Source organism: Plecotus auritus, assembly GCF_963455305.1.
Source record: "Plecotus auritus genome assembly, chromosome: 6".
In the NCBI taxonomy this organism is placed as follows: domain Eukaryota; kingdom Metazoa; phylum Chordata; class Mammalia; order Chiroptera; family Vespertilionidae; genus Plecotus; species Plecotus auritus.
Window position 1 is genome coordinate 177,105,856 of NC_137773.1, and position 13,434 is coordinate 177,119,289.

The 13,434-nt window shown below is 57.2% G+C and overlaps 1 protein-coding gene across 1 annotated transcript in view; it reads right to left on the reverse strand.

Annotated features, from left to right (window-relative positions):
* Positions 1-606: 606 nt before the first annotated feature.
* Positions 607-13,434, reverse strand: part of RBM5 (RNA binding motif protein 5) — a 23,976-nt gene continuing 11,148 nt past the window's right edge. Inside the window, exons 7-25 of the mRNA XM_080672400.1 lie at positions 13,082-13,165; positions 12,232-12,292; positions 11,721-11,786; positions 11,275-11,435; positions 10,748-10,845; positions 10,078-10,165; positions 9,879-9,956; positions 9,724-9,796; positions 9,030-9,115; positions 8,490-8,574; positions 8,207-8,298; positions 5,821-5,982; positions 5,178-5,327; positions 5,028-5,099; positions 4,059-4,238; positions 3,393-3,467; positions 2,136-2,233; positions 1,929-2,058; positions 607-1,114 (exon numbers count right to left, since the gene is read on the reverse strand). Coding sequence (XP_080528526.1) covers positions 989-1,114; positions 1,929-2,058; positions 2,136-2,233; positions 3,393-3,467; positions 4,059-4,238; positions 5,028-5,099; positions 5,178-5,327; positions 5,821-5,982; positions 8,207-8,298; positions 8,490-8,574; positions 9,030-9,115; positions 9,724-9,796; positions 9,879-9,956; positions 10,078-10,165; positions 10,748-10,845; positions 11,275-11,435; positions 11,721-11,786; positions 12,232-12,292; positions 13,082-13,165 — 1,965 coding nt within the window. The 3' untranslated portion in view covers positions 607-988. The remainder of the gene's footprint in view (positions 1,115-1,928; positions 2,059-2,135; positions 2,234-3,392; positions 3,468-4,058; positions 4,239-5,027; positions 5,100-5,177; positions 5,328-5,820; positions 5,983-8,206; positions 8,299-8,489; positions 8,575-9,029; positions 9,116-9,723; positions 9,797-9,878; positions 9,957-10,077; positions 10,166-10,747; positions 10,846-11,274; positions 11,436-11,720; positions 11,787-12,231; positions 12,293-13,081; positions 13,166-13,434) is intronic.

The window sequence follows — 13,434 nt, forward strand, 5'->3', positions numbered from 1 at the left end:
CCTGAAACTAACACAAATACCGAATGTTGGTCTGGCCGGTGTGGCTCGGCTGGGGTCGCAGGTTCGATCCCATCAGGCGTGTACAGGAGGCGACTCACTGATGTTTCTCATATCGATGTTCCACTCTTGCTCCCCCTTCTAAAATCAATTTTTAAAATATAGTAATATTGGCCCTGGCTGGTTTGGCTCAGTGGATAGAGCGTTGGGCCTGCGGACTGAAGGGTCCCAGGTTCCATTCTGGTCACAGGCACATGCCCAGCTTGCGGGCTCCATCCCCAGTGTGGGGCGTGTAGGAGGCAGCCGATCAATGATCTCTCTCATCACTGATGTTTCTCTCTCTCTCTCCCTTCCTCTCTGAAAACAATAAAATGTATTTTAAAAATAAGTAAAATACAGTAATACTGAATGTAAGCTGTAACGGGGAAAAACCATCCAAGCAGGGCCAGAGCGTGGGAAACAGCTAAAACAGCCCCTCCAAGTAACGGACGTCACCACCAGGCCCGATGGGCTGACATGCTTCCCCTCCCCGTCTCCCAGGAATAAAGACACCGCCACTCATTTTTCAAGGTATTTCTTTTGTAAAGAAGCCAGATTTGGCAACTAGACTGAAAATCTTCCAAAATTCTGTACAAATGTTTAATATACAAATATACACAGGCTTTGCCAAGAAAAAACACAACAAAGAACGAGGCGGCTCTGGTGTCGCACACCACCGAGGGCAGCTCCACGCCCCTGGGAAAGGGGCTGGCGGACCACACGCAGGCTACACATGTAAAACGGTACGTTACACTATGTACACGGAAGTATAAAAGACCAGTCCCTCGCCCGCTCACAAGCCCCCCGGCAGGAACGAGGAAGGCCATTCACCCACAACCCAGAGGGGCTCCGGGGAGGGGGAACGGCGCAAGGCGTGCCCTTAGCGACAGGAGAGGGAACCGGGCCATGGCCCACCCGTGCCCTCGGAGCTCCGCGCTCTCCTCTCGGAGCCTCACTCCATCTCCGTGAACCGGGCAAACATGGCCTTGCGGACAGCGTCCTTGTAGGAATCCGCACCCGACAGTCCATATGCGCTGCCCTTGGCCCCGAGGCCAGCTCCTTTCAGCCGGACTTGAGCCTGGGGACACAAAACGGCTGTCAGCGGCTGGCAGGCGATGGGCCGCTCCACGCCGTCAGGCCCACTCCCTACCCAGCAGGACCACCACCAGGCGCGGAGACCAGGACTTCTGCACTGGAGACCTGGTGCAGGTATAGGGACTGAGGGAATAAAATGGGCCAAGGCCACAGGCAGACCGAGCCGCCCCCGCCCCCGCCCCCACGCCCAGTGCCTGCTGAGCAAGCATTGGCGCCGGAAACTAGGCCCCAAGCACGACCGAAGCCGGGCAGGCCTGGTAATTATGGGCTCAGACCGCGGCAGGGCGGCCTGGCGCCAGCAAAGCTCCCTGCAGACCCGGCCTGGAAGGTGTGACCTAGGCGGTGGCGCAGGTGGGGAGGGAGCGGTGACTGCAGGGTCTTGTCTAGAAGGCCAGCGGTGGTGCCCTGATCCTGGGACTGAACCTCAACCTCAGCTCCAGCTAAAGGATTTCTTCTCGTGGACAAAAATCCTAGTGCGTTTTAGTTTGCTTTATGCCTAACCAAAACCACCTAGAAAGAAATGAAAGCACGATACCTTTCAATAACCCAGCGGTGGCTAATGGGTCTGCGCTGGTGCTAAGGGTTTGTTTGTAAGCAAGGACAGACATACAGTCCTCAGGAGAAATCAGGTCTACCCTACGGCACCAAAGACCCGGGAAACGCGAGCATTCCTCCCACTGACATCCCGGCAGAGGCCGAGTCAGGGGGGCGCAGGGCGCAGGACCCCCTCGTGGGGAGACGGCCGCTTTGTGTCAGGTCACTGCCCGGTCCCAGGCCCGGCCCCGGCCCAGGCTCACCTCGATGGGGGCTGTGATGCCTTGACACTTCCTTCCCAGGCCCGAGCCTTCCCGCCAGCCCATGGCCTGCAGCATCTTGTTGCCAATGTTACTGTGGTCGATGCCGTCTTTGGTGGGCTGCTCGTAATTCCTGCCAGCGGCAAACACAGAGTTACTTAAAGGGCTCGAGCCCCAGCCGAGGAGGCGGGACGTGCTCACGACACATACACGGTGCCCGCATCCAGCTGCTTCTTGCGCTTGGGCTCTGGCGGCTCGGGGATGCCGTACTTCTCCCGTCTCTCAGCGGCGCGGTCCCGGTACTTCATCTGCGCGAGAACAAACACGGCTCGGGACACCAGGCTCAGCCTCCGGCAGCCACACTCCAGGGCCTCTCAAGTGGCCTGAGAAACAGCGCTGTGCCCCTCACTGCGCTGGGCCCTGGGCCGCATCTGAATGGCAGGTGGCAAATAAACTGCGGGGCCTGCAGAGAGCTATGTCCCCAACGAGCAGGCTTGTTATGAGCCACGGTCCTGGAGGAGGAGGAGGAGGAGGAGGAGGAGGAGGAGGAGGAGGAGGAGGGGGAGGAGGAGGAGGGGGGCAGAGCTATGCTCTCCCCTCGGCACTGGGACAGCCCCACCCCCGGGCCAGAGACCCGTAGGCCGTCCCTGGGGAGCTGGCACCATAAACAGTGGGAAAAACAGGAAAACAAAACAGAAAACAAGCCCCTAGCTACAGACCCTCCCAATTACTTGCGGAGGGAACTTCAAGGAACTTGCCCACTGGTTCATTTCTTTATTTCTTTTTTAATGTATTTTTATTGATTTCAGAGAGGGAGAGAGAAACATCAATGATGAGAATCATCGATCGGCTGCCTCCTGCACGCCCCCTACTGGGGATTGAGTCTGCAACCCAGGCCTGTGCCCTTGACCAGAATCGAACCTGGGACCCTTCAGTCCGCAGGCCGTCGCTCTATCCACTGAACCAAACCAGCCAGGGCCCACGGGTTCATTTCTAATCTACAGGCTTCCATTCTCCCTGCCCATGGCTGGCTGCACAGGCTTTCTCCTGCCTTCCCCTGAGCCCCACCCACTGCTTCCTGCACATCCCTGCAATCACTTAGGCCAGGCCCTGCTGCCTCCTGGGCCTAATCTGAAGCCTCAGCATTGCCCAGGCAGGCTCCCCTGGCCAGGCCGGAGAGAACCTCCTGCTCCTTCCTCAAACCCGGGTCCTTCCCCTGCAAGTACTTGGCATTCAGGACGCGAGAGCAGTCCTCAGGGCACCTCCTGTCAGTGCACCGTCCCGAAGGGACCATAAAGGCTGGCAAAGCACATGTGGCCTGGGTCCAGTCTACACGAGCCACAGTGGCCGGTAAGTGTGTGATTACCTACCCTACCTTTCCCCTGGGACCTGGAACCAAGTGCTAGCAACGAAAGCTAAAGGCAGAGACCCCCAGACCTTCTCTCCAGTGGCACACGCCCCGCTCACCTCTCTCTCCCTCAGCTCCAGGGCCTCCAGCTCCTGCTCGCTCAGTCTGGACCGCCGGTAGATGTCCATGTTTTGCTAGAGAAGAGATGTGACAGTTAAGAATGCAGACCATCCTCATGTGAACCATCATCCATGTCTGCTGTGTTCTACGTGCACGGGACCCCTGCTCCTTCCCTCTCACTCTGAGGCCGGCCGTGGACCCCGTGTCACTGCGCTTCAGGTGCTGATTTTTACGAACTGAAGGCGAGACCCCTGCCAGCAAGAAGCTCACAACTCGCTTCGTTGCAGGGATCCAAAGGGGCCCCGCAGTGCCTGCAGCTGCCCGTGACCAGGAACAGCCTCTAAAAGGCAATCACAGCCCTGGCTGGTGTGGCTCAGTGGATCGAGCATCAGCCTGCGGACTGAAGGGTCCCAGGTTCGATTCCGGTCAAGGGCACATGCCCAGGTTGTGGGCTCGATCCCCAGTAGGGGGCGTGCAGGAGGCAGCCGATCCATGATTCTCTCTAATCACTGATGTTTCTCTCTCTCTGCCCCTTCGCAATAAAGAAAAAATATAAAAAAAGGCCGTCACGCATTGTGGGCATCCACTGCGCTTTCCCAGCCAGGCCCCCCAGCGCCCGGCCGCCCCCCCGCCCCCCCCGCCCCCGAGCGGGGAGGAGCGGGCACCTTGTGCAGGTCTGAGAGCTGCTGGTGCCGGACCAGCGCGTCTTTGTTTGGGAACTGGCGCCGGCAGAGCAGGCAGGCCATCTTCTTCCAGTCGGCCAGCTTCTCCTCCTCACTCTCCAGTCTCTCCACCAACTCCTCTTCATTGTCACTGTCACCACTGTAAGCGGCCACCAGGCCCCTCTGCGGACAAGAGGAGGAGGGTCGTTGGCAATGGACAATGGCAGCGAGTACAGCTAGTTCCTGGAGGCAGTAACGCATAACCCACGGCTCTGCGCCACTCCTTAATCAACCACGCTGCACCCAGCCACACGGAGCCAGGTCCCGAGTGCTGGGGACAGCCTTCCGGTACTGACCATGGGGGGCCAAGAAAAGTCCCCAGATGGCTGTCTTCAGACCACGGATGGTCCAGGAAAACCCCAAACACAACAGACCAGAGAAACAGCCCACACAGACCAGTTATCTAGCAAGTAAAAGACGTTTCTTGCTCCGGCTGGTGTTGCTGAATGGTTAGAGCTCCAGCCTGCGCTCTGAAGGGTCACAGGTTCAATCCCCAGCCCGGATGTGTGCACGGAGGCAACCAATCGATGGGAGCCTCACAGCTATGCTTCTCGCCCCCCCTCCCTCCCTTTCACTCTCTCTAGAAATCAATGGGGACAATAGCCCCGTGTGAGGCTCAACCACACACACATTTCTTCTTAGCTTTCTTCCCACACCTACTACTGTTTACAAATGCTATAAAAGGCAATGAGCTGAGCTTAGAAACCCAGGCCTCCTTCCTGCCCCATCACGCCTGCTCCCTCAGGGAACACCGAGCCCCGAGCACGAGTCCGTGCAGACGCCGCCACACACCCTCCCAGCGACCACGTCCCCCATCCGCGTGAAGCACAAGTCACAGCAGCCGAGAGACGGCGCGCTTCGGAGCGAGACACGGACCACAGACTCGGTCTTTAAACCCCGCGAGCGCCTTACCTTCAGGGGGTTCTCCTCGTCTCCATTCCGCACCAGTTCAGGGATGAGCTGCTGCCTCTCGGCCAAGGCGCCCTGGGGACGCAGCGGGCATTAGCCATGTCCGAGGCGCCCAGCGCCCAGCGCCACGCCCGCCCTCCCCGCCGCCCTCACCTTCTTCTCGAAGAGAGCGAAGCCCGCGTCGGCCGCGGCGCTCTCCCGCCTCTCCTCTTCTCGCGAGGAATTGACGGGCTGAAAGCTGTTTTTGAAGTTCTCTTTCTGCTTATTTAGACTCTTCGCCCAGCGTTCCATGTCCTTGGCGATCTAATGTCCCCCCCACCAGGAAGAAACATTCAGGCCGGGACACTCAGAACACGCTGCACCAGGGTCTTATCTCAACCACGTGCTCTGAACAAAACCGCTTTGCTCCTACTTCTAACGACAACCCCTCCGGGGCCACCACACGAATACTGCTCCGCAGCCTGAGCCCCCGGTGCCCAGCGCCCAGGCAAACTGACAGGCACTGCGGGCACCACTGAGGCACTGCAGGACGCTCGCCCCGCCGGGCAGCTCGGCTGGCTAGGGCGCCGTCCCAATACGCAGGGCTGCAGGTGTGATGCCCGGTCAGGGCACGTGCAGGAGGCAGCCAATGAGTGTGTAAGTAGGTGGTACAACAAACAGAGGCCCCCCCCCCCCTCTAAAAATCAACAAGTAAAATTAAAGGAAAAAAGAATCCAAAGGAAGCTGACATAAACGCCACAGCCAAAAAAAACCCAGGACATCGCGCCCGGCGCGGCGGGCACCGGCGGCGCCTCACCTGCTGGGCCGTCTTGCTCTTGGGCTTCTCCTTCTTCTCCTTCCCCTCCTTGGCAGGAGGCAGGCCCGCCTGCTGGTGGGAGCCGGACTCGGCGGCCGGCACGTACGTCTCCTTCTCCCCGTCCCAGTACAGGTACTGCTGCGTTAGGGAGTTGTAGTAGTACTAGAAACAGACACGTTAGTGCAGACGCTCTGTTGTCAAACAACTAACTTAAATCGTTTGTCAAAAGACACAGCAAAGTTATTTTTTCAGAAAAACATAGAACGTGTTGCGGAGGTCACACCGCCTGCCCACTGGGGAGCTGCATGCCGTGGCGGGCGAGGACGGTGAACCAGCCAGCGAAAGTGTGGAACGTCTTGAGCGAACGTATAATGTGGTTTCTTTTCAAGTCTAGTTCCCATTCATTTAACCCCGACTCCTTTCCACAGACCGCTGACACCGACCAAGAGGCCGGACACACCGTGGCAACCAGCTAAGAGCTACCATGGGGTTCCAACGTGCAGCACCCGGACACCGAGGCCACCAGCCACGGGGCTGCAGACACCAGCTCGGTGCCCGGAAGGCGGCGGCAGGTGAAGGGCCTGGGTCTGGACCGTGGGAAGGACGAGTTGCCCCGCAGAGGTGGCACCTCTCTCCTCCGTGTCCCTCGTCCGTCACTCTACTGCTAACGGGGCCCCGGGCAGGGTCTGTTCTGTGTCTTGCTGGGAAGTGGGGGGGTCAGACACAGGCCACACTTTCTGTGTCCAGCAAGGAGAGCGGCCCAGGGAGGGGTCAGAATTCAGAGAGGTGGAGCAGCCCGCAGACTCGGCCCGCTCGGCACCCTCAGCCTTACACTTCCCTCTCGGACACCGCAGGCTCTCCATGCGAGTTCCTGTTAAAAGCACTCCTCTTGTATTCTCTGCTCCGGCTCCTGATCGTACCGTTTTATTTATGGAGTGTTCAAGCTGCTTTTCCTCTTTAAAAATCACATACTCCACCCAAAATAAAACGCCACTCCACAACCCCGCCAACTTCTCCCCTCGAGAATGCGGAGATGCTAAGAAAAGCCGCTGACACAGCAGGTCACATGTGATCCCGTTTGTCTGAGATGCGGAGACCCGGCAAACCCAGAGGCAGGAGCAGGCAGGCTACCGGGGCGCGGGACTAGGGCAGGGGTGGGCAAACTTTTTGACTCGAGGGCCACAATGGGTTCTTAAGCTGGACCAGAGGGCCGGAACAAAAGCATGGATGGAGTGTTTGTGTGAACTAATATAAATTCAAAGTAAAGGAGCGGAGGGGAGAGCAAGAGAACCCTCCGCTCTTTCGGCTCTGCGGGCCGGATAGAACAGCCAAACGGGCTGATCCGGCCCGCGGGCCGTAGTTTGCCCACGGCTGGACTAGGAAGTGGCTGCCTAGCGGGCACAGGGCTGCCATGCGACGATGGAAATGTTGTGGGTCAGCCGGTGGTGATGGCTGACGACACTGAGACACACTGAGTACACGCACCACCAATGAACTGTACAGTTGCGATGGTTAAAATGGTGAATTTTATCTCAATTAAGAAAAGAAGATATGGAAAAAACACAATTAAAAACTTCTATCTGGGTCTTCTTTTTAAAAAATATATTTTTTATTGATCTCAGAGAGCAGGGGAGAGGGAGAGACAGAAACATCAATGATGAGAGAGAATCACTGATCAGCTGCCTCCTGCACATCCCCCATTGGGGATTGAGCCCGCAAACCGGGCATGTACCCTCGACCGGAATCGAACCTGGGACCCTTCAGTCCACAGGCTGATGCTCTATCCACTGAGCCAAACCAGCTGGGGCTCTAGCTGGGACTTTACAGAAAGGTTAAGAGCCACCTATAAATGTTACTTGGCAAAAGAAACCATGGTCAGAAGTCAGACGGCAGTTAGAGAGGGTGGTCCTGACCGGCGGGGCAGGCAGTCTTGCCACGTGCTAGGGCTGTTCTCTCCTCTCAGTGCTGGTCGGTGTGTGAGTGTAAACATTCAGAATGGCACACTGCAGTTTTGTGCATTTCTATGTGTGTGTATTATACCTCAACAGTTTTCTAACCTATAAATGAAAAACTTAAATCCGTGAGCCCCGGCCAGGTCGCTCAGTGGGTTAGAGCACCGTCCCATAGGCCAAGGTGGCGGGCTCCATTTCCAGTAGGGGTGCGAGGCAATGGATCGATGTTTCTCTCTTACATCGATCGCCCGCTTCTCGCAAGTGCCCCAACCTGGGACTGAACCCGCCACCGCAGGCCACGGCTCGGTGGCTGTGGAGACGTTAAAGCGAACCTGGGTCACCTGCTCCTTTGCAGGGACCACTTCATCTCATGCCTCACCAGGGACTAAAGGACTCTGGGCCGTGCCCAGTGGGATCAAGAGCAGTGCAGTTACCTGCGAGTTGGGGTCGTAGTACAGCCCTGTGGTGGGGTCATAGTAATAGCCCGAGGACTCATCGTACTGGTAAGTGGACGTGTCCGGCACCGCTGCAAAGGCAAACCAGCAGCTAGTCAGCAGGGAGACCCGCTGCATTCAAGTCCGAGGCCGCCGAGATGCAGCCACGCGGTCTTCTTCTCTCACATCCCAACGTCCCGCCGACATCCACGAAGGGAGAGGAACTCACTCCCCAAGGGCAACAGCCAGGACCTTTAACTGCCAACAGCCATGGCTGGCTTACCGTATTTGGTGCCAGGAACTACCCCCGTCGGGGAGGCGGCAGGGGCCTGGGTGCTTGCACTGGTGCTAGGCTGTGCCTCCTCCGTCTGCAAAGAACAGCAGCTTCAATGAGTTCAGCTGTACAGCCTCTTAGGAGGCAATCACCGCCACCAGGAGGAAGGGCTGCGCGCGCACACACGCACACACGCGCACACACATACACACGCACACGCACACACACACACACACGCACACACACGCACACACACACGCACACGCACACACACACGCAATGCTCTATCTAAGGCAGCCCTGGAGCCAGACGCACGGAGCTACCACTTTCTCCCTGAAGGTCGTTAAGTGAAGCATGCAGAAAGCACCAGTACACGCTGTTGGGAATCTTACAATTAAAACACACACCCACATTATTTTAGTGCCTAATACCATCAGACAGAGAGAAGTAAGGTTGGGGGGTGGCTCCCGCAGCGCGAAAGGATAATACTCGGCCAGCAAAACAAAGTCGCCCCAACAGGCGCGAGCTGCGTCTGGGAGGCAGGCTTACCGGAGAGCTGGGTGGATTCGAGGTCTGATTGTACAGCTGCGGGCTCTGGGACACCACGGCCGCCGAGGTGGTGGTCACGGCTGTGCCTGTGACGGAAGCACCGGGGTTAGGGAGAGCCAGCACGGCACTCCAAGCCGAGCGCCTTCCCTGCAATGCCCAGCCCGCCCCTGCCTGTGTGTCAGATCTCATAAACGGCTCCCATCCGTGCCCTGACCTATGGCCTTTCCACTTCAGACCCTGCTAGAATGAGACAAACCGAAGTCAGCCTGCTGTTGATGGCTACAGAGAGAGGAGGAGAGAACCATCTCTACTCTGGAGTTGAGAAAAGATTGAACTCCAAGGCTTTTCTGATTCCGGAACAAAACTGAAGCAAAGGCTTCCAGCAGTGACCCCTCTGATGGATGTCTGGGCACCAGGCTCCGGGTCACTCTGTCCCTGACCCTGCGTGGGCACTCACGACTCCCCAGGACACAGAGCAGGCAATAGAGGGGAGTCCAAGAATGAACCCTCATCGCGCCACGCTCTCTGAGGCTGTGATCAGATCTTGGTGACCACGAGCACCCTAATCTTCCCAGCCCCGTGACAGCCCGAACGTGCCCCCCGGCCTGCGGGGAATGGACTCGGAGCCTTGGTGTCGCTGGAGCAGGGAGGTGCCTCTCCTCAAACCAAGAGCAAAGGGAGACGAAGTTTCTACCTGATGCAGATGCCGCATCAGGTTCCAGCCCTCCAGCTTGTTGCTGATAGAACTGTTGGTAGTCCTGCGAGTACTGAAGAGAAGTCCACCGTTAAGGCTGCTGTTCCCAGAACCCTCTGGAACCAGAAGGGGGATCGGTCAAAGCTGCCACCTACCTGGGTGTACTGCGCATAGCCGTCCTGGCCGGGCTGCAGGTAGCTGTAGTCGACACTGCCGCCTTCGCCACTCTGAGACTGCAAACCACCAAAAACGACAACAGACCACCTCAGTGGGCACCAAGAAGAGGCGAGGAAGGGTTCCCTGAACGCGTCCGACAGCTTCTCAGGCAAGCACTGCGGGGAAGGGTCACCGTACCTGGGTGGACGACCACTGGGCAGCAGCGATGGCTGTGCTGGCCACAGAGAAGGCGCTGACCCGGTTGCCATCGGGGAGGACCAGGTCTCTAAAACACAACGATCCGGCCATGTGATCCCCCCTCAGGATGCTCCCGCCCGTCACCCCACAGGCCACGGCCACAGGGATTCCCTGCAGCCCTGGTGGGAGGGCTCAGATGCCGGCAAGGCCACCTTGCAGAACGGGGAGGGGTCTCCAGGGCCAAGTGCTCAGTGGGCAAGTGTCCCTGTTCCACGTTGTAACCTGCCATCCAACGGGGCGTCTGCTGGACGAGCAGTGACCCTAGACACGGGAGGCCTACGTGCCAGCGGGGCCCCGGCCACACGAAGCCATGGCGCATGCTACCTCGGGAGGAAGGGGTCTCTCCAGCCAGGCGTGCCCTAAAGCAGCCCGCACAGCGCACTCACCCACTGCCCGGCCCGCCCGTGTCCTGCTCTCCATTTTTCTGGCAACTGGTGACCGAGGCCAGAAGGTACCGAGCTCCGAGAGGAGACAACTGCCCCCCTGGCGGCCTGGGGGACCGGGGAGGGAGCGGCCCAGCGTGGAGACCCAGCTGAGGGGCCCGTCAGCACAGCACCCGGACAAGTGTGCGCGGACAGCAGCTTGAAACAAGGATGATGAAGCCACTCACTTTCTGGCACTTTTTGCGAAGTCAACCCCAATAGTCTTGCCATCGATTTTCAAAGGCGGGTGGAGACTCTGTAGGACCTGCAGCAGCTGGGAAGCGTCCTGAAGGAGGAGGGAAGAGAACCCGCTCTGTCGTGTGATTGAGAATCTCACCCTACCACCCGCCGCGTGGGAAAGAGCTTCTCTTAAAAAAGGAACAGTAGCTCATGACTGTCTGCGGCTGTGAAACCTTGAGAAAAACCACCTCCCTCTCCACCAGGACAGGGAGGTGCCGTGCTATTAGAGGAGGAAATGCGAAGTCGACCCACAGCAAGGCCCGAAGGGCTCACTGCGGCTTACGCGTCAGCCCCCCCGCCGTCACCGGCAGCCGTGGTTCCCAGCACTCATCCAGTGATCGGCCTGTGACAGCACTGCCACAGCGTCACCAGGGAGTCCTGAACTTTGGGCTCACAATTTAGTGTCACAACGGGATGAACCCCATTTGCCTCTTGGAGCTCAGCTTCTTTTCGAAGGAGAGCCCGAGCCCCTCACCATGGCGGAAGACAGCTGCACGAACGCGAAGCCCCTGTTCTGCTGCGTCTGCCTGTCTTTGATGAGGCGGATGTTGTTGACGGCCAAGGACGCGTAGGGGGACAGCGCGGTCATGATGGAGTCCACCACCGTGTGCGGGGCGATGTTCCGGAGAATGATTGCTGAGGCGGAGGAGACATATGACATATAAGACACATGACGTGTAAATGCGTTCCACCGCCAGCGCTTTTCAAGGCAGGTTCAGGCACACACACACACACACACACACACACACACACACACCCTTTGGGGAGGTTCCCAGTGTGCCTTCCATCCTGACATGGAGGGGATTCCCCAAACCAACCTTTTACAGGACACCCTGCAGCAGCTGCTGCTGCGCATGACCAAAGGGTCGGAGAGCAGAAAGCCAAGCTCTGCCGCAGAGGCCAGCAGTGAGGCTGACTTACTGTCACAGTAGTAGTCCACAGACTGAACCGACTCGGTGGTTCCAGAGGGCACTTCCTGCTCCGAGTCTGCAGGGGGAAGGAGGGAGATCAGCAACAGGAGACAAGCGAACAGCACACCAACACACAGTTAGTAACGAAATATATTCACACCCCAAAGCCTTAATGTTAAGTCGTTTTCTTTTGTAGCCATGTGTGGCTGTAATAAAACCTCACGAACTTGGACATGATCAGTGTGAAATGCACAGACTGGGCACGTGGAGGGCTGACCCGACCCCTGTGCTAAAGAAAGGCAGGTGCAGAATGCACCCAGGCAAGCAGACTCCTCTGGGAAGTGAAGGCCCCTCTGCACCCGCTATCACCAGCAGCACCTACTAAACCTACGGTAAAGGTTTCAGGAAAATATCCAAGTTACTTGTTTAAATGTCCTAAAACCTATACGTTCCCTCAAGTTCACAGACAACCCAGTAGTCAGGTCTTACTGCATATTCCAAACAGCTGAACCCGGGCTTACCAAACTTGTCCGCTCCACATCGGAAGCATTTTAGTCTTTTCCTGAAATTGTTAAGGCAGCACTGGAAAAAAAAAAGTTTTACCTTAATTGCCAGGCTTACTAGGAACCACGTGGGTTTAGATTGGCAGGGCCACGGGCTTGTCCCAGTCAGCAATGTAAACAGCAGCGAGCCATACCAGGGACCCGAGACAAAGGGCATGAACCTGCACACTGAGAACGCTTGGCTACGGGAACTCTTCTAAGAAAAACACATCTTGGCGTCTTTGGCAATAAACTGCATTCTTATCAAGTTGGAGGCAAGTCTCAGTTCACTGAGAAACCTACGGGAAGTCACTGGCCAACGTCCCCCTGGTATCGAAGCGCCCGTCACGGACCACTCCATGTCCACAGGGAAGGCCAACAGAGGAGTGGACACGGGACGCAGCCAGAACAGAGCTGAGCCACTCAAAATGTCGATGCAACACCCAAGTTCAAAGTGGTGCACTGGACCCCGACAGGACTCACACAGCCTGAGCCCTGAGCCGGGTCACAGGACTTCTGTTCATGGAATTGAGAGCTCAGGATCTGAAGAAACTGTGAAGTGAGACACACCTGAAACCCTAACTAAAGCACTGGGCTCAGACCTGGGTCTTAATAAATAAAAACACTCCAGTGTTCCAGGGATTCTGTCCTCTAACAGGGGACCAAAGAAAGTCACAGAGCACAAAAATCACCCCATGACGGACACCGGTGACCGGCACTTCTGTTTCCCTGTTTGGACGGACACACACACACACACACACACACACACACACACACACACACACTAAAACCCCGAAGGAGCCGGGTCACGTGGGAGAAACAGCCTTACCTTGTTACAAAGCCAATCTTCAAACTTGGGTCTGGGGTTGCTGTAATGCATTGCAATGTGCTTTCCTTGAATCACCAACTTTTTCTGTAAAAAAAGAAGTAATTAGTTATTCCCATTGTGGGAAACGTGCGTCCATTTTCCCAGGGCAGAGCACACTTCGGAAAAATCAGTGCTCTGGAATTAAATGGACAACATACGGGGAGGACCAACCACCGCCACCTATACTCTGCCCATCCAATCCTTCCGACAGGCAGCAGGAGAGTGGGATGCGGAGTAAAGGTCCACCGAGTCAGGGAGTGCTGAGGAAGCTGCCAAACGCTAACCGCTGACATGCACCAGGCGTGTCTCCAGCA